The sequence below is a fragment of the Microtus oregoni genome, unplaced genomic scaffold (assembly GCF_018167655.1).
Source record: "Microtus oregoni isolate MIOR12 unplaced genomic scaffold, Mior012 000001F_ref0000356, whole genome shotgun sequence".
Taxonomy (NCBI): domain Eukaryota; kingdom Metazoa; phylum Chordata; class Mammalia; order Rodentia; family Cricetidae; genus Microtus; species Microtus oregoni.
Genome location: NW_024543060.1, coordinates 85030073 through 85055626, shown reverse-complemented (window position 1 = coordinate 85055626; position 25554 = coordinate 85030073). Strand labels below are relative to the sequence as shown.

General features: G+C 42.8%; 1 protein-coding gene across 1 annotated transcript in view; it reads left to right on the top strand.

Annotated features, from left to right (window-relative positions):
• Nucleotides 1–24665, top strand: part of Nr2c1 (nuclear receptor subfamily 2 group C member 1) — a 51008-nt gene extending 26343 nt beyond the window's left edge. The window contains exons 10-14 of the mRNA XM_041675267.1: nt 6752–6873; nt 15680–15819; nt 17022–17159; nt 19679–19784; nt 22653–24665. Coding sequence (XP_041531201.1) covers nt 6752–6873; nt 15680–15819; nt 17022–17159; nt 19679–19784; nt 22653–22827 — 681 coding nt within the window. The 3' untranslated portion in view covers nt 22828–24665. The remainder of the gene's footprint in view (nt 1–6751; nt 6874–15679; nt 15820–17021; nt 17160–19678; nt 19785–22652) is intronic.
• The last annotated feature ends 889 nt before the right edge of the window (nt 24666–25554 follow it).

The window sequence follows — 25554 nt, the reverse complement described above, 5'->3', positions numbered from 1 at the left end:
GCTCTCAGATTTTCAATTCCATGAACTAAATGCTTTGGGCAGATGAATTAAACTTTGACTTTTCTCTCTGAAGTTGGTAGGTTCTTTCTCTCCTGAAAACGGCAGCTTCTTCAACTCCCGCTCCCAGTCCTGGGAGGAGTTTTATTTTCCAGTCTTTTCATGGTCAGTTCTTCACTGGAGTCCTCGGGCCTGAGTTTTGGGGGCGACCTCATTCAGGTGTCTAACATCTCTGGTCACTGAGCCAAGCAGCGTTTTGTTCCTGTGTTGCTCCGTGTCTAATTTGCATATTTTCCTATCTGTTTTTTCAGCTGAGCCATTCCACCTTCTTTTGGATGAGCTGGAGTTTTTATTTTCATGTTGTGGTGGGACTCAGATTTGTGGATTTTAATGTCTTATTCAAAGCAACCTAAATGTAGGCAGGAGAAGCCATCTGATAATGTAACTGGAAGGAAAAAAATCTAGAATGATAGTGATATATTTATTTAATGACATTTTTGAGTTATGATTTCAAAAATCTCTTTCCCTTTTTTCTTATACGAATAATTAAAAGTAAGCAGGACTTCTGTCCTTTGAAGTAGATACATAGGACAAGGTTGAACCATTGTGAACTCTGATCTCTCAACCTTTCCCATCCTGCAGAGCTGTGACTCCCTGTCAGCCTGTGTAACCATTCTGTCACTTGAATGTCCCCCTTCCTGTTTGTGAGTTCGAGGCCAGCCTGGTCTACAGAGTAAATTCCAGGACAGTCGGTGCTACACAGAAAAAACCCATCTCAAAAAACCAGTAAAAGAAAAAGAAGAAATATTTTTTCATACAACCTATTCTGATCAGTTCCCCCCCCCGTCCCCAGATCCTTTCCACCTCCCTACTCATCCAACTCCACTCCTTTCTTTCTTTCTCTTTAGAACAAACAGGCAAACAAGCAAACCAGAAAAGAAAAAGTACAAGAAACACACACATACCATAAAACACAAAATTGGAAACCATACTGTCCAAGCAAAGAGGTCCCACATTCCTATTCCTAAAAATAAGAATTGGGTAAACCTTTGTGCCTAATTTTGAACAAAGACAAGGTTTTTTTTTTATTTAATTTTTTGATTGAAAATTGATTCTTCTCTCCTATAATACATCCGGACTACAGTTTCCTTCCCTCCACTCCTTCTAGCTCCTCCCTCCCCCAGATCCACTTCCCCTCTGCTTCCCTTCAGAAAAGACCAGGCCTCCAAGAGACAACAACCAAACATCACAAAACAAGATACAATAAGACAATGCAGAAACCCTCATGTGGAGGCTGGACAAGGTAACCCAGTAGGAGGAAAAGAGCAGGCAAAGGAGTCAGAGATACAGCCACTTCCACTGTTAGGAGTCCCACAGAAACACCAAACTAACAGCCATAACAAATACACAGATCCATGCAGCCTCATGCTTGCTGCTTCAGTCTTTGTGAACCAACATGAGCCCTGCTCAGATTCAGTGGGTCATGTTCTCCTGGTGTCCTCCGTCCCCTCTGACTCCTACAATCTTTCCTCTTCCTCAGGGTTCCCTGAGCTCTGAGGGGAGACACCCAATGGAGACCTCTAGTTTAGACTCTCTCTGTCTCTGTCTCTCTCTCTCTCTGCATAATGTCTGGTTGTGGGTCTCTGCACCCTCTCCTATCTGAAGATGACTGAACAAGGCACCGATCATATTTGTTTTTCTGAGTCTGGGATAACTCACACAGGGTGTTCTTTTCTAGCATCCATTGGCCAGCAAATTTGATGATGTCATTTTTAACAGCTGAGTAATACTTCATTGTGTAAATGCGCCACATTTTCTTTATACATTCTTCAGTTGGGGGACATCGAGGTTGTTGCCAGTTTCTAGTTATTGTGAATAAAGCTGCAGAGAACGTAGCTGAGCAAGTGTCCTTGTGGTAGCATGGAGCATCCTTTGGGTATGTGCCCAAGAGTGGTATCGCTGGATCTTGAGGTAGATCGATTCCCAACCTTCTGAGGACTCGTAGTATTAGTTTCCATAGTGGCTGTACAAGTTTGCACTCCCACCAGCCATGGAAGCGGGCTCCCCTTGCCCACCAGGGTGAACTGTCAACTGTGTTACTGATTTTAGCTATTCGGACAGGTGGACAGATAGACACTCAAAGCAGTTTTAATTTGCATTTCCCTAAGGGCTAAGGATGTTGAATATTTCTTTAAGTGTTTCTCAACCATTGAGCTTCCTCTATTGAGAATTTTCTCGCTATATCTGTATTTCATTTTTTAATTGAATTATTTCTTATGTGTGTATGATATATTGGATATTAATCTTCTCTCAGATGTAGAGTTGCTAAAAAAAACCTTTTTTCCCCATTCTGTAGCTGTCACTTTATTCAGTTGACAGTGTCCTTTGCCTTACAGAAGATATTCCATTTCATGGGGTCCCACTTATTGTTGGTCTTGGTGCCTCTGCTGTGTTCTGTTCAGAGAGTTGTCTCCTGTGCCAACGTGGTCAAGGCTGTTCCCCACTTTCTCTTCTATCAGGTTCTGTGTGTCTGGTTTTATGTTGAGGTCGATTTACTTGGACTTGAGTTTTATGCAGGGTGATAAATGTGGATCTATTTGGATTCTTCTATTATATCTGTTCTTCTACACGAATAGGTCCAGTTTGATCAGCACCATTTGTTGAAGATGCTGTCTCTTTTTTCATTATGCATTTCTGGTTTCTTTATCAAAACTCAGGTGTCCATAGGTGTGTGCATTTATGTCTGGGTCTTCCATCCAATTCAATTGATCCATCTGCCTGTTTTTGTGCCAGTACCATGCAGCTTGAGTTCAGGAAGCTTGAGACCCCAGCGGTTCTTTTATCGTTCAGGGTTGTTTAGCTAGCTTGGGTTTTTGTATGTCCATATGAAGCTGAGATTTGTCTTTTCAAGATCTGTAAACAGTCATGTTGGAATACTGATGGGGATCGCGTTGAATCTGTAGATTGCTTTTGATATGTGGCCATTTTCACTATGTTAATCCTACCGATCCGTGAGCATGGGAGAGCTTCCCATTTTCTGATATCTTTTTCAATTTCCTTCTTCGGAGACTTGAAATTTTTATCATACAAGTCTTTCACTTGAGTTAGCCCAAGATACTATTTGAAGCTATTTTGAAGGGTGTTGTTTTCCTTATTTCTTTCTCAGTTCACTTGTCATTTGTATACAGGCCACTGATTTGGGGTTTTGTTTGTTTGTTGTTATTGTTGTTTTGAGTTAGTCTTGTACCCAGACAGTTTGTTGAAAGTGTTTATCAGCTGTAGGAGTTCCCTGGTAGAATTTTTAAGGCCTGTTATGTATACTATCATATTATCTACAAATAACACTATTTTAACTGCTTCCTCTCCAATATATATCCCCTTGATCTTCTTCAGTTGTCTTATTGCTCTAGCTAGAATGTAAGTACTATAGTGAATAGATATGGATAAAATGGACAACCTTGTTGAGGGAGGCTACTTGTTTGTTCCCAGCTGCCCAGACCACGAAATGATCACTCAGAAACTATATTATTTGCAGTACTGTTTGGCCAATAGCTTAAGCATATTTCTGGCTTACTCTTATATCTTAAATTAACCCATCTCCATTAATCTGTGTATCACCACGTGATTGTGGCTTACCGGCAAGGTTCCATTCTGTGTCTGTCTCCGGTGGGGCTGCATGGCTTCTCACTGACTCTGCCTACTCTCTCTCTCTCTATCTTTCCCAGCCATTGGCCGAAAGCAGCTTCTTATTAGCCAATGGCAATAAAATATATTCACAGTATACATCACTTCCCACATCACAGCCTTGTTGTGTTCCTGATTTCAGTGAAATTGCTTTGAGTTTCTCTACATTTAATTTGATGTTAGTTGTCGGCTTGCTGTAAATTGTCTTATGTTTAGGTGTGTCCCTTGTATCCCTGATCTCTCCAGGACTTTTATCATGAAGGGATGTTGGATTTTGTCAGAGACTTTCTTGGCATCTAATGAGATGATCATGTGTATTTTTTCTTTCCATTTGTTTATATTGTAGATTACATTTGCTGATTTTTGTATATTGATCCATCCCTGCATCTCTGGGATGAAGCCTACTTGATTATGGTGGATGATCTTTTTGATGTGTTCTTAGATTTGGTTTGCCAGTATTTTATTGAGTATTTTTGCATCTATGTTTATAAGGGAAATTTGTCTGTTACTCTCTTTCTTTGTTGTGTTTTTATGTAGTTTGTGTATCAGTATAACTATGGCCTCATAAAATGAATTTGGCAAGATTTCTTCTGTTTCTATTTTGTGAAATAATTTGAGGAGCATTATCATTAACTCTTCTTCGAAAGTCTGGTAGAAATTGTTTGCTAAAATTGTCTGGTTCTGTAGACTTTAATAATTAACTACTTCTATTTCATTAGGGATTATAGGTTAAATTATCTGATCTTGATTTAACTTTAACTTTTGTGGGGTTTTCTTTTAATAAAAATTATAATGTGTATGTGATTGGGCGTTTTTCCTGCATGGATGCCTGGAGCACTTGTGTGCAGTGCCACTGTAGGCTAGGAGAGGTGTCAGATCTGAGAGTGCAGTTACAGACACTGGTAGCCATTATATGGTTACTGGGAATCGAACCTGGGTCCTCTGGAATAGCTGCCAGTGCTCTTAACAACTGAGCCATCTTTCCAGCCCTTGTTTTTTTTACATTTTACCTGACATTTATAGAAAACTGTTATATCTTATCGATGAAAACTCTCTGATCTGTTTGGTATTGTAGATACTTTTGAGAATCTTATCAAAGCTATTAGTTCCCTAGAAAAATAGTATTGGGATGTGGAAAGATAGCCCAATTGGTAAAGCCTTGTAAGCACATGGGCCTGAGTTTAAATCCCAGGACCTATGTTAAAAAAAAAAAAAAAAGTGAAACAGGTGTCAGCTGCGGTACCCATGTTTGTAACCCCAGCTTTGTGGACACAGATGGGCTTCCCCGGGGCTCCCTTGCCAGTCAGCCTACATGAGCCCCAGGCCAGTGAGAGGCTCTAGATGAATGGGCAGTGTGAAGTGTGAGGGACGAGGAGGAACGAGGCTGTCCTCTGGCTCACACTTGCACACATGTGCCTGCACACACAGGAACACACCTGCAGTGAAAGGAAAACACACACCAGCTGCTGGCCACTGTCTGGAGTCCTGCGCCCCCCCTCCCCCCCCCCATGGGTGTGGGTACCCAAGGCACACTCTCCAGCAGAAACCGGATCATCCGTGTCTCATTTAGCTATTTTTTTTCCTACTTAGGTGTCTGTGAGGCTTTTTGTCTGTTTTGTTTTGTTTTAGGGCAGCTCTCTCTGGAGCCCAGACTGCTTGGAACTTGCAGCACAGACCAGGCTGGCCTCAGTTTCCAGCTTGTGGTCCTCCGGCCTCACCATCCCAAAAGCTGGGCTTGCAGGTGTGCATTGCCACACCTGGCCGGATTTTGTTTTGACTGTCATCTCTGTTTTTCTTACTAATTTTAATATTTCTAAGATATTCTATCGTGGGCATCATTATTTTTTTCTGGTGATGGAGATCTGGGTTGTCGCTAGCATTTAATGCCACTGTTAGATGCAGCGCTAAAGGGGGTGTTCTTACCTATGACTTTTGTGTGTCTGTATGGGCAAGTGTTTTTCTAGAATAGATTTAGGAATGAAGCCTGGGACCAGAACTATGTCAGATTTTTCAGTTTTTTGGATTTGGAGGTAGCTATTGAGTTGTTTCTAATTGAACATTTGATCCAGAAATACAAGATGTGCAAATGTCTAAAATATCAAGCATCAATCCCCCAAATGCTTCCAAGTTTAGATTTTGGATTAGGGTTGTTCAGCCTTGCTGTAGGTCCCCCGATATAACTCATTTTTCCCATTTGGTAGATAACAGCCAGATTTCCTCTGGTTTAGCCCTCCAGTTGCTGTGTGTACTCATTTCCCGGGTCCTCTCTGAGGTCACTGTTGGTTCAAAACAGGAAAGGCAGTTCTTACGTATGCACACAAGACTTCCAGAATGTTCCCAGAAGTGATTCGGTAGAGGATTCGTGTTCACTGTGGTCAGACACTTAACTCTCTAAAGTCAATTTGAATGTTACTTTTTTTACGGTCATTTATTCGTTCATAACAATACAAACCAACAGTTTGTATTTCCTAAGGACACTTTAGGATAGGGTGATACTGCACAGACCTGCCTTTTGAAGACTTAAAGGACTCTCGGTGTTGAGCCCCAGTCCCCATATGTTTTGTTTGCTTCATCGAGATCATAGCAGTGCCCGGTGTAGGAGTGTGCTCTCCTCAGTGGGCACCAGCAGGCCTGCTTCACGCTCGCTACTCTGCCCTCTTTGCCAGCGAAAGTACAGCCTAAACGAAGGACCCTTCAGTATACAGGGCTGCTTCTGACACTGAATTGACTGTGTGGCCTTGGTAGAGAAAGGAGTGGGGGAGGAGAACACACTGATGTACCAAGAGAGTAACTTCATAAAGTAAACCAAATCGTTCCATGGTTGACAGGCATTCAGTGAGAGTCTGTCTGTCTGTCTATTACTTCGACAGACATTACCATCTGCTCCTTCTTCCAGGCACTGTTGTCATCCCCAGTGATTCGAGTATTAGACTCTCAGTATTAGAGTTTTTTAGGTGGAGATGTTGGATTCCTCTGTGATGTGTTATATTTATATTCAAGTTTTTCAAAGAACTGATGATTTGGAACTTGAAGTCATAAGATGACTCACCTACATCCCTGTTCACGCTAGCTCACCATGCCTTCTCCTATGCCCGAGTACCTGAATGTGCACTACATTGGGGAGTCGGCCTCCAGACTGCTGTTCTTATCGATGCACTGGGCACTTTCCATTCCTTCTTTCCAGGCACTAGGGTGAGTGTTTTGAAGTCCTTGAATATAAATGTGATTTTTGTGGCACACGTTTGTTTAAACAAGAAGTTTATTTGGGGAGGATTTGTACTACAGTAGAAAAGAAGGTCTGCCGTTCTATTTATGTGATAATCCATGATAGCTAACTACTGTTTGCCCCATTGCTTTTTGTGTGGAAGAGTAGCCATGTTGTATAGTTTGAGCACGTTAATAATCTGGGTAAGAGGAGAGGACAAATAGAGGCCAGCATCAGCAATAACCATCTTTGGTAAACACAGTGATAGGCTCAGTGGCTGAGAACACTGTCTGCTCTTGCAGAAGACCCAGGTTCTGTTCCCAGCACTCACCTGGTGGCTCACAGCCTTTTTAACTCCAGTTCCAGTGGACCTAATACCCTCTTTCTGATTTTCCTGCTGGCACCAGGCATGCACATGGTACACAGACAGACATGCAGGCAAAATATGCATGCACACATTTTTTTTAAAGATAGGAATGTGCTATGAGCTCCATACGCCAACGGTAGCTATGAAATCATAAAATACTGTAGATTTTTGTGGTGTATGTTATTTATTTATTGTTCTTTGATGATGTGACCATTAAGTGGACTTTGTAGATGGCACTGTCATGTGCAGTGTCAAAAGGCTGGATGCTCCTGTGGGATTGTAGATATAGGAACCACCGGCAGGCTGCATTCCCGTCCAGCTCCCGCACGGCTAGCTTTATACCTGAAATCACAATACACAAATTGTATTCATTTAAACACTGCCTGGCCCATCAGTTTCAGCCTCTTATGGCTAATTCTCACATCTTGCTTAACCCATTTCTATTAATATATGTAGCCCTACGAGATGGTGGCTTACCGGGAAAGATTCAGCATGTCTGACCTGGTGGCTGGCTCCATGACATCTGCCTCACTGCCTTCTTCCTCCCAGCATTCTCATCTGTCTACTCCACCCACCTAAGGGCTGGCCTATCAAAAAGCCAAGGCAGTTTCTTTATTAACTAATGAAAGTAACACATAGACAGATGACCCTCCTCCATCATTGGATGGTTGTCCCCTGCAGTGTTGTTTCAGTATTCATCCAGGCATGTCCCTAGGGAGCTGTATTTGCCTACATGTTTAAAATGAGAGGTGATTGTTTCCCAATCATCTAGTTCCCTCTCCCAACCTCGGAAGACTATTTTAGAAATGTGTGCATTCAGATGAAATGGGAAGTGACCTACTCCAAAAAATCAGAGCCGTGCAGAAGTTTGCTGACCTTCCTTTGAATACCTGGCCCGTGACAGGGAGAGAGCCAAGCCTTTACTCAGCTGGCTTTGGTTTACTCTCGGGGCCCTCCCTGTTCAGTCGGATTCGTTTGTTTCCCATTTGACAGATGGAGGTAACGGCCCCTTCCTATCATTGCAGAGTGCTTTGACTATAACTAAAAGACGTGAGCCCTGCACCCACAGGACACGGTTGACACCATGATTTGGTTATGCGCTACTCAGGGAGCTGTGAGATACAGAGCAGAGGTTATATTAGCGTCTGTAACCTCGGAATGAGCCTTCTCTTTATCTCAGCATAATAGTCAGCTTTTAGTAATTTTCCAAAAATTTTTCTAAGAAGAAACTTTAAGGAGCTGGAGAGATGGCTCAGAGGTTAAGAGCACCGGCTGCTCTTCCGGAGGTCTGGAGTTCAATTCCCAGCAACCACATGGTGACTCACAACCATCTATATAATGAGATCTGGTGCCCTTTTCTGACATGCAGGCATACACACAGGCAGAACACGGTATACATAATAATTAAATCTTTTAAAAAGAAAGAGCATTAAAATATGGTATGAAAACATTAGCATGCTGATGTTTTATGATTTGTTAGGCATCGAGTCCCATCGGCCAAACTTAGTCCAGAAAAGCAATCTCGATTCCCACCCCACCCACCTTCCCAGAATAAACTATTCATTATTTTAATAAAAGAAGAGAACTAGAGATGCACTGCCATTGTTTTTAAGCACTTCTGTTGAATGCGCTCATCCGTGGAAACAGCGGAGATGCTGCACACACCAAGAGGAGCCTGAGGTTTCTGCTTACAGAATAATTAATGTGACAGTGGCGGCACTTGTCTCTGTGATCTGTGTTGGAAATCAGTTTCTGTGCAGCAGCCACAGGACTTAATTAGAATAGCTGCCGAGCTAACAATCCCGGCCATTAGCTGCTACACAAACTCTTACTTCTTGTCTCTGCCTAGATAATCTTTAAATCCTTTTTATGAGTTGACTTAATCAGATAAGAGCTGGATGCTAATGGGAAGCTCTGTTATGTAGAGATAAAAGGTGGTCTAAGCCTGACTTGGGAGTGTGTGTGCTGGGTTTTTCTGGCTGGATACTCTGCAGAGCTCTGAATTTGCAGCAGGACAGAGACAACAGCAGCAGGCATGTTGTTTACTCCATGGCTTGGTGGGTGGGGATTTGGTTAGTATCATTTGTATTTTGAAAAGCCTCTATATTTAATAGAAATGTTGATTTTCTGTTTAAGATCTGTAGTTTAATTCGTAGGAAATTCATTCTGTATGGTTTAGGCAAATGATTCACAGTTCCAGCAGATTAAGAAGTTGGGTAACCTGGGGTGACAGGTAACACGTTGGGTGTGTGTATGTGGATGTCAAATGGTTTGGTTGTCCTTAGGCATAGGTGACTTGGCCAATGTAATGCTTTTGTTGTTGAGGATACTTGTAGGGCTTTCTGGGATCTGGATGGATTATTTAAATGCATTTTTTATCCATTTCTTTTGCTTTGCAGAAGAAAGACATTTTGAAAATAGGTACTACGAGGCTACTGTAATAGCCATTTATTTCCTAACAGAAGTATTCTGATAGTAAGCATATCCATGGTTCAGAGTCTTGCTGTGATTCCAGGATAGCCTCAAACTCACCATGTAGCTCAGGTTGGCCTTGAACTCTTGCTCTTTTTGCGTCCAAATGCTGGGATTACAGTCACGTATCCATCCATCCCTAGCTGGAATTTTGTTTTTAATAAACTTGGATGTCCTTCTGTAATTGGTTTCTACAGGTGACCCTGTAACCTCTTTTCTGGCAGTAACTAATTGAGCAGTTTACTCTCAGTTGCCCTTCTTGGCCTCCTCTTTCTTCTGTTCTCATCCTCTGCACTGAATTTAAGCTGTTGTCTGAGCCTTCCCAATATGGCCATGGAGTCTTCAATACAAAGGGTAGCACAGACAGACCAACGCCGATATTCTTTCCAGTTAAGTTTGCTTTCATGTGTTTGCCATTCGTCCTAGTGACTTTCCTGTTTCCGGGACCAAGTCAACAAATAGAAGACAAAATTTTGTGAATGTTATGGCTTAGAGGGTTAGAGAGTCCATGAACATCGTGGCAGGAAGCAGGTCACCTGACAGGCAGGTGTGGTGCTGGAGCTGTATCAGAGAACTTACATCCTGAACCTCAACCAGGAGTTAGGGAGAATGGGAACGGCTTGGGTCTTTTGAAATTTCAAAGCCCACCCCCCTGTGACACATGTCCTCTTAACAAGGCCACGCATCCCAATCCTTCCCAACCAGTTCCACTAATTGGGACCAAGTATTCACACATATGAGCCTATGGGGGCCTTTCTCATTCAACCCACCGCACTGTTTACCTACTTTGGTTAGCTGTTTTCTTTTTAAAACTTCATAGTCAGAGGTTAAGATGAAGACTGGTTTGCTTTTAAGTTTTCCTCACTCCTAAAGTAACCCTAAGTATAGAACCATAAAATAGAACCTCTCCAGAAGTAACTGATCCTGTTGTTAGGAGTTCGGTGTCCTGCCAGCTCTTTCCGTGCTGTGGCTATTAAACCATCCAAACACGTTCCCCTGGTGGCACAGCCTGTTCCTTCTCTCCAGTGTCACACCACACTGTCAAGCTTTCCGTGCCACGGGTATAGATTCCCCTTTCTCCTAATGACTGCCTCATTTGTGGAAGTGTTACAGCTTACATACTCATCTCTGTGGGCAGACATAAAAGCTGTTGCCAGCTTTCATATTCTATCCAGTGCTACCAAGCAGTTTGTCAAGATGCATTACGATGTCCATAAAATAGGTTGCTAGGTCTATGAGGCATGCACGTTTGCTCTGATGTCGCTAGGAACTGTTCCCCGAAGGCACTGACGAGTCCCACTTGCGGCAGCAGTGGACAAATGGGCTTCTCTCCTCACTGTTGACTGGGAGTCTCACTGTTGCTGACAACCGAGCAGAATGGCTTCTTATTTTCCTTGATTTTTACCTGAGATGGCTTTTTCTTCATTATCTTCTGTGTGAAGGTTTATACATACTGCTTTTCTTTGCATTTGAACTTCACTTTCAAGTTTATTCCATAGCCAGTTTCTTTTGATGGTAGGTTGTCCTTCCCAAATACTGAAATAAAATCATGAGGGAAAACTTTTCTGTAAACTCTTGGTTTTGCTTTTTTGTTTGTTTGTTGCTTTTGAGGCAGCACCTCAGACTGTAGTGCAGACTAGCTGGGAACCCCTTATGCAGGTCAAACTGACCTCTTACACAATCCCCTTGCCTCAGTCTCCCCCGTGCTTTGTGTATAGATGTGCACTGCCATGTCCAGCTACTTTGTAAACTCTTAGATGACAATGTTAGCCTTTGTGTCTTTTCACGGTCTTCCTTCTGTTTATGTGTTCTTGTGACCTGAGTGCACTGATGTGCACCAAGTTGCATGTTTTGTTTTGTGTTTAGGGGATGGGATGCACATGGCACAGCACACATGTGAATGTCACGGACAACTTGCAGTAGTGAGTTCTCTCCTTCCACCATGTGAGTCCTGGGGATGGCCAGGTGGTTGGGCTTGATGACAAGCACTTTTACCTGTGGGCCATCTCACCGACACCCTGTGGCATTCTTCTTCTTTTTTCTCTCTTCATTCCGTTACAAACATTTCCAGTAATATATATCCTTACAACCAGCAATTTCTCAGTCCTAGCAGGTTCCAGGGCTGGAATTCTTTTGCCCCTAAGAAGTCAGATAATAATTTTCATACACACACACACACACACACAGAGAGAGAGAGAGAGAGAGAGAGAGAGAGAGAGAGAGAGAGAGAGAGAGAGAACAAACCGTGGCTGTCAGCACAAAGGTGGGAATGGCTAGTGCACATCTGGTGAACTTCCTTCCTTTCTTCCTCCCTTCCTTTCTTCCTTCTTCCCTTCTTTCTTTCTTCCCTCCCTCCCTCCCTCCCTCCCTTCCTCCCTCCCTTCCTCCCTTCCTCCCTCCCTCCCTCCCTCCCTCCCTCCCTCCCTCCCTTCCTTCCTCCCTCCCTCCCTCCCTTCCTTCCTTCCTCCCTTCCTCCCTTCATTCCTTTCTTCCAGTCCCTCCTGTCTCCCCTCATCCCACCCCCTTATTGTGAGACACAATTTTTCTACATGGCCCAAGCTAACCTAGAACTTAGTGAAGAAAGTTGGTTAAGAAAGGAATTAAGCCAGTACTGATGGCATGGGCCAATAGGATTTGCTGACGGAGCCAGAGACAGGAGAATCTGGAATTGAGGCCAGCCTGGACTACACTTTAAAGCCAGGCAGTGATGGCACACATATTTAATTTTAGCACTTGGGAAGCAGAGGCAGGTGGATCTCTGTGAGTTTGGGACAAGCCTGGTGTACAAGAGCGAGTTCCAGGAAAGCTAGGGCTGTAACATAAAGAAATCCTGTCTTGAAAAAAGAAAGAAAAAAAAGAAAGGAATTAAATCATCAGGAAATTCTAGAGGGGAAGGTTAGTGCGCTACACTATACTCTTAGGTGATTAGTAGAAGAGCTGAAAGGGTTATTTTTAGTAAAATTATGAATAGGACTCGAGAGGAAAACTCAAGCTGTAAATTTCCTGAACCAAAATCATCAGTAAACTGAGGTGAAGGTGAGCGGAAGGAGTTAAGAATCTTTCAAGTGAGGTAAAACCAGAGCAGCAGCTGGAGCAGGTAGGAATTCTGTGTCCTTGGAGATCTGTGAATATCCTCAATGGGATGCTCTTTCCTGACCCTAAGCACTGACCAGATGCCTGCTGATAAAGATAACTGCAGGAAGGCAGATCTCGGTGTTTACATAGGAGAGAGGAACGGAGGCCTGGCAGTGGGAAACTGTTGCACACATAGCTCAAAGGCATAGGAAACAGTTCTGAACTGTGGGAATTAATCCCCAAATATGTATCAGAAGGGGAGTCAGCTACGTTGATAATCTACAGCAAAAGACAGCCACTTTATTCACAAAGCAATAACACCAAAATTTCGTGGAATCTTGATTTCACCTTTACCAAGGCCCTGGGGTCTGATAAATCACCTGTGAAAAGATGGCTGAGCAATTCTGTATTATGTTGTGACTTGTAGCTGCTACATATCCTTACTGACTTGAATCTCTTTGCAGAAAAGAAAGAAATCCTACAATTTAATTATCTTATAATATATAGGTGTTGCTTGAAGATTTTTTTTTTTGTAAAATGTCCCAACTTCTCAAACTGACTCTTTTTGTTTCGTTTTATTTTTCAAGACAGGGATTCTCTGGGTAGCCCTGGCTATCTTGGAACTCACTCTGTAGATCAGACTGGCCTCAAACCTGCCTCTGTCTCCCCAGTGCTGGCATTAAAGGTGTGCGCTGCCACAGCCCAGCCTCTATTAAGCCTAGAGTCCAGCTGACTTCTGTCTGTTCTATATCCTCAAAGATTAGAAAACAAACAAACAAACAAACACAAAGCCCAGATTTTTTTTGTATACATCATGTACTTTGAAGTCCATGCTTACTGTGATACAGAAATGCCCGAGGGAACGGTTACCTTTAGGTAGTGTGGAAACTAGGAAACACACATAAACCTAGGTACAAAGTTAAGTAAACACCCAAAGAAACAAGAGAGGAGATTATAAGAGATCATTTATCCAAAGAAACGAGCTGTGCACCAGATATCATGGTGCATGCCTGTAATGCTAGCACGAGGGAGGCTGAGACAAGAGGACCATGCATTCCAAACCATCCATGGCGTCACAGTGAAACTCTGCCTCAAACAAATACATAACTGCAACTCCTGAGCCTGGAGATGCGTCTCATGGCTCTGGGGTCTGAAGCACAATTAATAAAAACTCAGAGCAATTGGGGTTCAATATGAATATCTGAGAAGCAAAACGGTCAGCCACTAGCTGAAATGGTGATCCTGCCTCCAGGAATCTCAGAATGAGACTGTTTCCGAGAGCTGTCTCCTCCCTTTTTATATTCCTCTCTAAGTGCTGGGATTAAAGGTGTGCACACTACCCTCTGGTTTCTATGGCAAACTAGTGTGGCTACTGGGATTAAAGCTGTGTATTATCATTGTGATTGTTTTACTTGTCTAATCCTCAGGCAAGCTTTATTTATTAAAATACAAATGAAATGCCACTACAGGGGTCACCCTCAGCTGCACCAAAATAAAAAATAAAAGCTCTGATCTAGCCCTTAAAGAATGAGTGAGCTTGTTAACTAGGACACCAAGTAGAAGAAAGAACATTCAGAGAAGATGGCCGCGTTTAGAAAGGCATCCAACACCATTGAACACTGAATGTTGCCTTCTCAGCTCGTTACTTTTCTCATTGCTAAGACAGCTTAAGGAGGAAAGGTTTAATTTTGACTCACTGTTTAAGAAACGATTTTATCCATCATGAAGAGGGTTGTGGCGACAGCTGACAGTGGGCGTTAACCACCACACTGCTGTTTCAGGCTTGCTCGTGTTCTCCTTAGTGCTGCAGTACTTGCTCTCTATGTCTCTGGACTTCTGAGATAGTAGGTCAGGTAGCCTAGGCTTGCCTCCAACCACTAATGGCCTTGAACCCCTGAGCCTTCTGCCTCCACTTCTTGACTGCTGGGATTGCAAGCTTATCCCAACATTTTTGTCTTTAAAAAATATCTCCTGGAGCTGGAGGTATGTCTAAGTGTCTACGAGTACTTCCTGCTCCTGCAGAGGACTTGAGTTTGAATCCTAACATCCACAGCAGGCTCCAGTCAGCTTGTGACACCAGCTGCAGAGGATCTCATGCTCTTTTCTGGCCTCTGAGGACAGGTACATGAACGTGTGTGCGGGCACGCACACACTCACAGGGCATATACAGGTAGTCACATACACATGCATCTAAATTTTTTTAAAATTTTTCTTCCAATTATTGAATGGCATTGCCTCAGAGTCCTCTCCCCTGACCCTCCTGTTTTCTTACATGTCATCTTCTTACTTGTGGGATTTTAATTGTTTGAAATTAACCGTGTATATAGTCAGATGCATATGTTTATCTAACACTTATATAAAATATCTAAAGTTTCATATTTGCACAGCCCTTCTCTTTCGTAGGCAGACTTAATCCACTATGTCAGCTCTCATTCCACCAGTGCTTGGCATATCATGGCCTGCTTATTTAAAATGTTTGCAATGAATTACTGGCAGTTGATTCTTAGAAATTGTGTGTGTCCAAGGAGAGCACTAGGTCATTTCCACATGCACACAGTGTGTAACGGTGACCTCAGGGTAATTGACACGTCTGTTACCTCAGGTACATAGCATTTTTGTTTTGGAAAGTTGAGAATACTCTCTACTAACCTGTTTTAAATCTTGCTGTAGCTGGTCTTATAAACTGGCTGAGCGATAGTGAGCTAGCTGAGATTTAGATTTAGGGCCCTCTTTGTGGGCTTCTGCCAACTGTACAGAGCACAGAATTCTCGGGTATGTGCCTGTGGGTCTTTTGGAATAGTTGTAAATTGGTGGTTTTAGTGCATCGATCCGTTGGGAAGTTTATATCTGATGTATGCCTTTGTTTCTCTTCCTACCAGGCAAGAAAACAGTATATCTTTGGTAAAAGCATATTGGAACGAACTCTTCACTCTCGGTCTTGCACAGTGCTGGCAAGTGATGAATGTAGCAACTATATTAGCAACGTTTGTCAATTGTCTTCACAGCAGCCTTCAGCAAGGTAAAAACCAACTTACTGATTCTGCTCTCAAGGTTAGCGGGGGAGTCATCTGCTCTACAAAAGGTTTAATAGCCTGATGACTGTATAGATATTTTACCTTTTTACTCCGGGTAATCTTAACATTTTGACAAATTCATTGATCATTCAAAATATATTTAAACTGGGTGATAGTGGCTTCCGCCTTTAATCCTAACTCTTGGGAGGCAGAGGCAGGCAGATCTCTATGAGTTTGAGGCCAGCCTGGTCTACCGAGTGAGTTCCAGGACAGGCTTCAAAGCTACTGTACAGAGGAACTCTGTCTTGGAAAAGCGCATGTGCGAGCGCGCACGTGTATTTGTGTGTGTGTGTGTAGACTCACATGATTACGTATATACACATGCACATGCATACACACACACATATTTAGAAAGAGAGAGAAACATGAAGACTTGTGTATTTAAGTCTGAAAGGCTTAGTAGCCAGGTTTTTGTTCCTAAAATATAATACCTAAGACGAAGTCCCATAAACACTCAGATGCCTTCTTCACATATCCCTTTTAGATATGTTAAAATGGTGGAAAACCTTATTTTTCTCAACTTTTCTTTGCTCTTAGCAATGTGTTTTGCTCAATTTTTGTTTTTATTATACTAAAGTTTCTAATTTTTTAAAACTGAAAATGGTTTTCCTCATTATTTTTCCAAATGATAGAAGCTTAAATAAAACCTTGTTATAAACATTTGAGTCTTTTGTACTTTGGTTTTGTTGTTGTTGTTCTTTGTTTCTTTTGAGGTATGCTCTCAAAAATCTAAGTATGAAAGGATGGCCTTGAACTCCTGACCACCTGCCTCTGCCTCGAAAGTGTTGGGACTCTTAAGTACTTGCCACCACTCCAGGCCCTCAGATCTAAGGCTTCCCAAACGCTAGATTTGCACCCTGCCAGACGAGCTCCACCCTTGCCCCTTGGACTTGGACATTTTCTTCAGATGGATGCTCTACATCTATAGGATCTGAAGGGGAAACTCTTGAGTTTCGGGTTTTACTCCATTTTTCTTGAATAAGCAATACCAGAAGGCGATTTGTTGCCTTGCGCTCTGTGTAGAGGTTCTGAATTCTTAGCGTTTAGAAATTGATTATTCAATACTGGAGGGAAGGGAGACTGGAAATGCATGAAAACAGCCAACCATTTTCCATGACAATTAGAAGTGTGTGTTTGTGTTTTAAAGACAAAATGTCACCGGAACGGAGGAAGTCGTTGATGGAGCACATCTTCAAGTTGCAGGAATTCTGTAACAGCATGGTGAAACTCTGCATCGATGGCTACGAGTACGCCTACCTGAAGGCCATAGTACTCTTCAGTCCAGGTACAGAGATACCTCTTCTGTGTCTCCAGCATGGCCGAACTCTGCATCGATGGCTATGCGTACGCCTACCCGAAGGCCATCTAGAAACACGTCTTCTGTGTTTTGTTTATCATTTATTTAGTCATTTTTGTACTTTTCAGATAGGGTCTTGGGCTTGTAGTCCTGTTGAGGCTAATACTACCTGTATAGCCCAGGCTTGGCTTGAACTCTCGGCAGTCCTTCTGTCTCAGATACCCAAGTACTGGATTGCAGATCTGCACTGCCATGCCCAGGACATTTGTGTCTCATTGAAGTATTTGATGATGTGCAGAAATAGGAGCCCTCATCCACTGCAGATAGGAGTGTAAAATGGTACAGTTGCCTGGGACAGAACATTAAACATGAGGAGGTTGGGAAAATTGTTCGGTGGATAGAATAAAGTACCTGTCGTGCAAACACAAAGACCCGAGTTCGAATCCTCAGAACCGATATAAAAAAGCCAGACTGGCTTGTACCTGTAATCCTAGCACTAGCACTACTAGGAGTGCAATAGGCAGATACCTCATGCTCATTGGCCATCCAGCCTGGCCAATCGATAAGCTCAGTAAGAGACCGTGTCTCCAAACATAGAGGCAGAGAGCAAAGACACCTGATGGCTCCCTCTGCCCCCCCCCATGAACACACCTGTAATAACAAGTACATACGCTGCACGCGTGCGCGCGTGCGCACACACACAAAGTTAGGCGTTTATTTGGTTCCGATTGACCCCCAAATACAAAAGTGTATATGGACACAAAAATATCAACATGAATGTTCATGTTGGTACTAGTCACAGTAGGCAAAAACGGACGCTGTGTAATTGTCCATCTAAAACTGAGTGCAGCCGGTCCTGATGGGATACGCCCTTAATCTAAGTACTCGGTAGGTAGAAGCAAGATGGTTAGGACAACTTTCTGTCCACAGAAATGCACTGTGCACACACACACACACACGTAATAAGAATGTAAAGACAGATGGGTGTATGTCTACATAATATGTGCATACATGAGCTGCCATCAGCTTGAAGAGTTTGGCATATGCTATGACGGGATGCGCCCTGGAAACATGCCTAAGTGAAAGACGCCACTCCTACAGGCACACATAGTTGTTTGACTCCATTTGTGTGAAATAATCCCTTCCAGGCAGACATGGAGAAGAATGTAAATTAGTTGTTTGTAGAGTCGGGGAGTGGGGAGGTGGGGAGTGATTGCTCCTAGTTGAGGGTTACTTTGGAATCATAAAAACGTCCCATAATTGCATCGTGGCAATACTATAAAACCCTGAATATACTAAAATCATTTAATTTTTGTGCTCTAAATCTGATTTTAAGGATATTAAGACATTTTTCTGGAAAATCAGTAGAACACATGGGCCTGCGTTATTTGAATTCTTAGATTTATCTTGTTGAGCATTATTAAAGCCAGAATGCAAGACAATTATTGCTGTGTCTGGAGTTTGCTGCACTCTCGGGACCTGTGAAAGCTGCAGACATGTGGGAAGATGGGCCTCTTGCTTTCCTGCGGTATCTAGTTTACAGACAGTAAAGTGGCCTCCAGGTTGCTAGTTTGCGAGTAGGAGGAATCAGCAGTCCTTTGAGGGTCTGTGCTTTCTCTTCGATGGGTATCCTGCTCCTGCATGTCCTAATAAAACTGTCCGGGGGACCTGCTTCTCCCCTTCAGCGATGTGAATCAGGTGTTGAAACGTTTGCACTGTTTAGTGCTTCACATGAGGTCGGGCCTGGGGCTCAGTGCGGAGTGCAGGCTGATAAGATGGACCTCCGCTTCCGCTCATTTCATTTTTTCTGTTTGTGGTGCTGGGGCCCAGCACAGGACCTTTCCAGGACAGGAAATAGCTCTGCCACTGTGCCAAACATCGAGCCCGCACGTGTCTCCATTCCAGCACAACCAGTTAGCCAATTTTGTTTCCTTTAGGTAAAATTGAAAACTTAGCTATAAATTGATGGAGCTCTTTAACTACTTCTATTTTGTGAAATATGACTATCAAAATGTTTTGTAGATTATTTCATGTTCCTGCATTATGATTTTTCTGACAGAGATAAAAGTGCTAATAACTCATAATTTCTTAAGTACTTCTAAACATGGCCATATCTGTTGGGCTCCTTGACAAATACAACCTGCAGATATTTTGTGGATTAAAGTTGATTTTAAATTTAATCCTTTAATTTTAGCCCCTTTGGTCATTTTCTGTTGTTAAAAGTGAAATGATAAAAAAAAACCAATAAAAATTCCACTACTTTGGAGAGAAAAACATATTGGTAACACACAGTGGTCTGGTTTTTATTAGATGTTAATGGTTACCACTGCTACAGTACGGTCTTGATGGTGTGTTCAGTAATTACTTCTAGAAGGAAGGAGCAAAGCATTGTATATGGGGCTTCTGTTTCTAACGAACTGTCTGCTCCTCCATCCTGTGTCACCACATCCCATGAATTATTAGATGAGCATTCAGAACTTGGGTAACTCTGTTCTTTTATGTCTTAGATCATCCAGGCCTGGAGAACATGGAGCTGATTGAAAAATTTCAAGAAAAGGCTTATGTGGAATTCCAGGACTATATCACCAGGACATATCCAGATGACACCTACAGGTACCTCTAGGCTCAAACTACTTAATGCCATACGTGTAAAGGATTTGTGTTTGTTTTGAGATAGGGTCTCACGTAGCTCACTGGCCTTGAATTTACCCAAAGTAGCCAAGGATAGTCTTTAACCACAATTTCCCGGCCCCTGTCTCCACGTTGCTGGGATTACACATAGGCATGCAACACCACGCCTTGCCTAAAAGCTTTTTAGTGAATCTGTTCTACACTATTTTGCATGTAAGAGTAATGAAATGTTTTAGTCAGCCACTTTGAAGTGGCTGATGCTTTTGAAGGCCATAATGTGGCTGTCTCTGCAGCTTAGTGTTGGAGGACTTCCTCAGTGTGCGTAAGCTCCTGGGAGTAATTCCCAGCTCTAGGAAAAGAGGAAACGTGAAGGGCATTCCAGGGCTTAGCAGAAGCACAAGGATGGCAAGGCCCTTTAATCCCGGGCACAGAGGGGACAAACCAGCTGTTACCAGGCCTCACATGCAAAGGCTAATGAGTTCTAATTTTAAATCAGTGGTTCGAGAGACCTTTGGGGGTTGAACAGCCCTTCCGGGGTGTTGCCTAAGACCACTGGAAAGCAGGTGTTTACATTATGATTCACAACAGTAGCCAAAGTACAGCTATGAAGTAACAGTGAAAATAATCTGATGGCTAGGGGGGTCACCACAGCATGAGGAATTGTATTACAGGGTCACAGCATGAGGAACTGTATTACAGGGTCACAGCATGAGGAACTGTATTACAGGGTCACCACAACATGAGGAACTGTATCGCAGGGTCACAGCACGAGGAACTGTATCACAGGGTCACAGCATCAGGAACTGCATTACAGGGTCACAGCACGAGGAACTGTATTACAGGGTCACCACAACATGAGGGTATTACAGGGTCACAGCATGAGGAACTGCATTACAGGGTCACAGCATCAGGAACTGTATTACAGGGTCACAGCACAAGGAACTGTATTACAGGGTCACAGCATGAGGAACTGTATTACAGGGTCAGAGCATCAGGAACTGTATTACAGGGTCAGAGCATCAGGAACTGTATTACAGGGTCACAGCATTAGGAACTGTATTACAGGGTCACAGCGTCAGGAACTGTATCACAGGGTCACAGCATCAGGAACTGTATCACAGGGTCACAGCATCAGGAACTATTACAGGGTCACCACAACATGAGGAACTGTATCACAGGGTCACAGCATCAGGAACTGTATTACAGGGTCACAGCGTTAGGAAGGCTGAGAAACACTGCTTTAAATAGAGAGGGTTAAGTACTGCCTCAAAGACACAGCACCACCAGAGTCCAACTTTTCAAATGAAATAATTGTGTTAGTAAGAAGAGAGAAAAATGATAAATTAAAACACAAACTAATAGCTAATTCATTTTGAAACATAGTTATGCTAATTTTTCCAAGTTACTTCTTGCCAGCGTTCCTTGGGGTGGGAGGGAACACTCCTTTCTTATTTTTCTAGAAATAGCCACCCATCTCAGGGGAAAGGACAGCAGCTCAGAACGATTGAGAATCCAGTTTTTGGATCCTAAGCATATGATACCATGCTTGCTGGGTTTAACGTGTGTGCTTCACTTTCCTCATGATAAGACCACCCACTTTTCAGAATTCTAGTAGGCTTCCTTACGCATAGTTTCAGGTATTTGTGGTCAATCTCAGACCAAAAATACTAAATAAGGAATTCCAGGAATTATCCCCGCCTTCCAGCTCACAGGCTGTTGTAGTAGCAGATGACATGGCATGCTCTCTCGTTTTGTGCCACCTCCGAGCACACCGCCCCTCTACCTAGCATCTCCGTGCTGTACCGACTGCGCTCCTGCTGCTCAGGTGGTAACCGTGTCATGCGTCTCATTCAGGGTTTGTTTTCAGGTGAGCCTTGTCTTCCTTCCCTAGGACCCAAAGCACAGAGTAAGGATGTGCCCTCGGGTTGTCTCCTTCGTACGTATTTAGAGATGGTTGCCCATGAACAGCGCTTACCTGCCTCAGAGACACTTCCACACACACCAATGGTCCTACCGTTACAAACTTCCTCCTACACATAGAATTAGACAGAAGCCGCCATTCATCCTCACACCAGCTCTGTGGAAAGGAGGAAGTGGCCTTCATAGAACAAGGGGCAGCTGGTCACAATTTGAATCCAGTGACTGTTTTTCATATCCAAGCTCTTTAAAATAACAGGCATTGGTTGCCTGTTATTCCATTTCTAGCAGTGTGTGTCTGTTGTGTGTGTGTGTTTATAAGTCGGTGTGTCTGTGTCTCTGTGTTTCTACATCTCTGCGTGTGTCTGGTGTGTGTGTCTATGTGTCTATATATGTCCTGTGTCGGTGTCTCTGTGATTGTGCCTCTGTGTCTGTCTGTCTGTGTGTGTCTCTCCTGTTGTATGTGTATGTCTCTGTGTATGTCAGTGCCTCTGTGTGTGTCTGTCTGTGTGTCTCTCTTGTTGTGTGTGTCTGTGTCTCTGTGTATGTCTGTGCCTCTGTGTGTGCGTTTTCAAAAGAAAAAAAGTTATCAGTCCTCCTGTGCTCTAATAACATAAAACATTTTTCTTTAAAACAATGTTGTTAAAACTTCTAAAAACATTGTTGGGAATCTGTTCTTAAAGGAACCTGCCCCGTGGTTTAGTGATTTAGTCTGTGGTCCCTGCAGCCACATGGGGACAGCATGGTCGAGCGGTTCAGAGCCTGGCTTTCCTGTGGAGATGGCAGTCGTGTGCAGGTGACTGTCATACCACTCTAAGCCAAGACAATCTAAACTTTTGGTCCTGGGTTTTTGAAAATTTGATCTTTATTGTTTGTGTGGGTGCTTTTCTCCCGAGTCCCCCACCTCTCACCTGGCTTCCCTCTTCCTCTCAGGCTGTCTCGACTACTTCTCAGACTTCCAGCTTTGAGACTGATGAACGCCACCATCACCGAAGAATTGTTCTTCAAGGGTCTCATTGGGAATGTCCGAATCGACAGTGTCATCCCGCACATTTTAAAAATGGAGCCTGCAGATTACAACTCCCAAATAATTGGTCACAGCCTCTGAAAGCCGGCAGCACATTGCTATGAACTAAGTTTACTGTTCCTTCTTGGGACGCAAGACACCAAATCAAACTGTTGCTTCCAGGGCACCTGTGAATAGTAACTTCAAGAGTAACCAAAATTCAAAGTATTTTTCTTTTGGATTCCTTAAGAAGAATGTAAGTGACTAGGTAGGAATCTAGAAGTAGACTTCCTGCCTGTGCTGTGGGAATGCATAAGGAATGGTGTGAGTCTATTCTTGGTGAAGATGACACCCGAGACTGTCTCCTCCTGACCGCCTACACTAAGCTTTCTCATTCTATTTTATAAAACAAATAAACTAGTCATTTCCCCCAGCTGTGTTCTCTTCCTGTTTAATTCCATTGAGCTGGTACACTGTAAAGATGAGACACCTAGCAGGAGCTCCCCCATCTTATTCTTCCAAAATGTAATCCTTTAGTTACCAGGTCAAAAGATACTTTATGCCCAGTTATATAATGATAATTTTATAACTATGAGAAGTAAGAAATGAATATATATTTTTGGCTTTTATAAATATCCAGGTGTCCTTTAGCATTTAACACTCGTTGCTGGCAATGAGACATAAGCCATCTGTCATTTGGTTTTTAGTGTTGTATATTACCAGTTATGAGCACTTTTGTTTTCGCTGGTAGAAAATTAGTTTTGAGAATAAGACAGGAATCTGGTTTTAAAATGTTGGGTTTCCTGTGTTCTAAACACAGTCGAGACCGAACCCAGGGTGTGTTTTATTTTAGAATGGGAATTAAAATGGTTGCTTTTCCGTCCCACAGAAAGCACTTGACCTCTTCAGAGTTGGGGGGGAGGAGTCCAGCTTTTCCATCGCACCCTGGCTTTTAGCCGTTTTTATTAGGTCATTTAAAAAGACTCGCCCACTTTGTTAAGTCATGCACTTATTGTAGCCAGTATGCTTCCCAGATGAGTTAAATAATTAAGGCAGCTGGTAATTCATAAAGGTAAAAGGATATTTGATGGATGTTGTTTTCCCCTGCTAAGGAGAGGAGGGCAGGTACAACAGCTGGAGTCTCATGATTTGCTACAACAAGCATTTTAGACTCCTCAGTCCTCCACATCAATATTGCACGCACTCAGTATCCCTTTATTCTGATTACATAATGAATTCCTTTGGGAAATCTACTCACCTGTTTGTTGATATTCTCTCTCCCCTCTTCTCTCTCTTCCCTCTCCCTCCCTCATCCCTCTCTGCTTTGGTTTTCTGAGACAGGATCTTGCCTCCCAGTCCAGACTGGACACAAGTTTGTTGTCATCTTCCTGCCTCCAGCTCCCTTTCGCTGGGATTACAGACATGTTCGCATGCTGATATTTTATTTTGAAAACATAAATGTAGAGATTTTATTGCAACCAGAGTGCATTCTTTTTATAAAGATTTTTGCTGAATTTTTCTATGGGGGGGTGGATTTTACCAATAATTATCACAACAAAAGTTTAAAAGTCTACTCTTGCAAATTTTATCAGTTGACCACGAGGGCTTTATTCCCTGTGCAATTTTGTCAGCAGCTTTATTTATAATAAGCTGCTGGGGGAAACTACATAAAGCATAAAATGCTCAAATAGAACATTTCCGTAGGGCATGTCTAACCTGCAGCCTAACACATCTGTAGGTGACAGTGTCATATCACAGTGTCAAAATGTTGGACACCTGGTACCTTTGTTGTCTCAGACAGTGAGCAAAGAATTCAAGAAAAAATGCTAGAAGGCACTGTACTGATGGTTATGGTATTTCTTATATTTTTCCTCATTAAATTTGTAGTTATATTGGGGAGTGGTTTTGAAACTATATTAAAATGTGACTTGCATTACTAATTTCTGTATCCTGTCAATGTATTTTATTTCAGTAGCCTACTTATTCAGTGTTTGGATGTCTTCCATGTCATAGGGCAGGGAAAGTATCGCAGTGGGAGAACTTGTGCCTAGTTTAGTATTTACCAGGCCCAGAGTTTGATCTTCAGCACTAGAAGGGAAAAAAATATCATGTAAGCATTTTAAGAGCAAAAATAATGGCCCAGCAAGATGGTTTAGTGGATCAAAGTACTTTCCATGAAAACCCAGCTCTTTGAGTTCAGTCTCTATCCTCTAAGCTACACACACACACACACACACACACACACACGCGTCCCTACCCTACCCACACACGCACGTGCACATGATAAGATTATAGCCTACATTGACGGGAATAAATACATAAAGGATGCAGAATATAATTTAACCAGTTTATTGTTACATATGTGTAACAATACTTTTATATGTTTATGTACATATAAAAACTAGTGATCAAAAAAGCAAGACAATTAGGAATAATAAGTGTAGGTAATAGCTGGGGAGGTAGAAGGAAGGTGCAAACAGAAGGATATAGAAGGGAATTCACAACTGTTGGTAGTATTTCAATAATCAATTGCTTTGCAGTAAGCACTCCCCCACCCCCCAAACACCAGTGAAATGTGCCTTTTCCCATGAACCTACCGTGTGAACAGAGGCTGTCAAGGACAGCCTGTCTCCATTCAGTCAGAATAGGATCCATGCAGAAGTCATGGACTTAAATCTGTGTGGTCACTCCTGTGCTGGGAAGTTGTTAGTGGCTGTTATCTGGGACTTGCAGTGAGACAGAAGCTAGGCCACGTCCATCGTCCCTCTGTCCTTTTCACAGCGTAAAGGCTGCCTTCTGAGGGTAAGAGTCAACAGTGTCAGCTGGAAA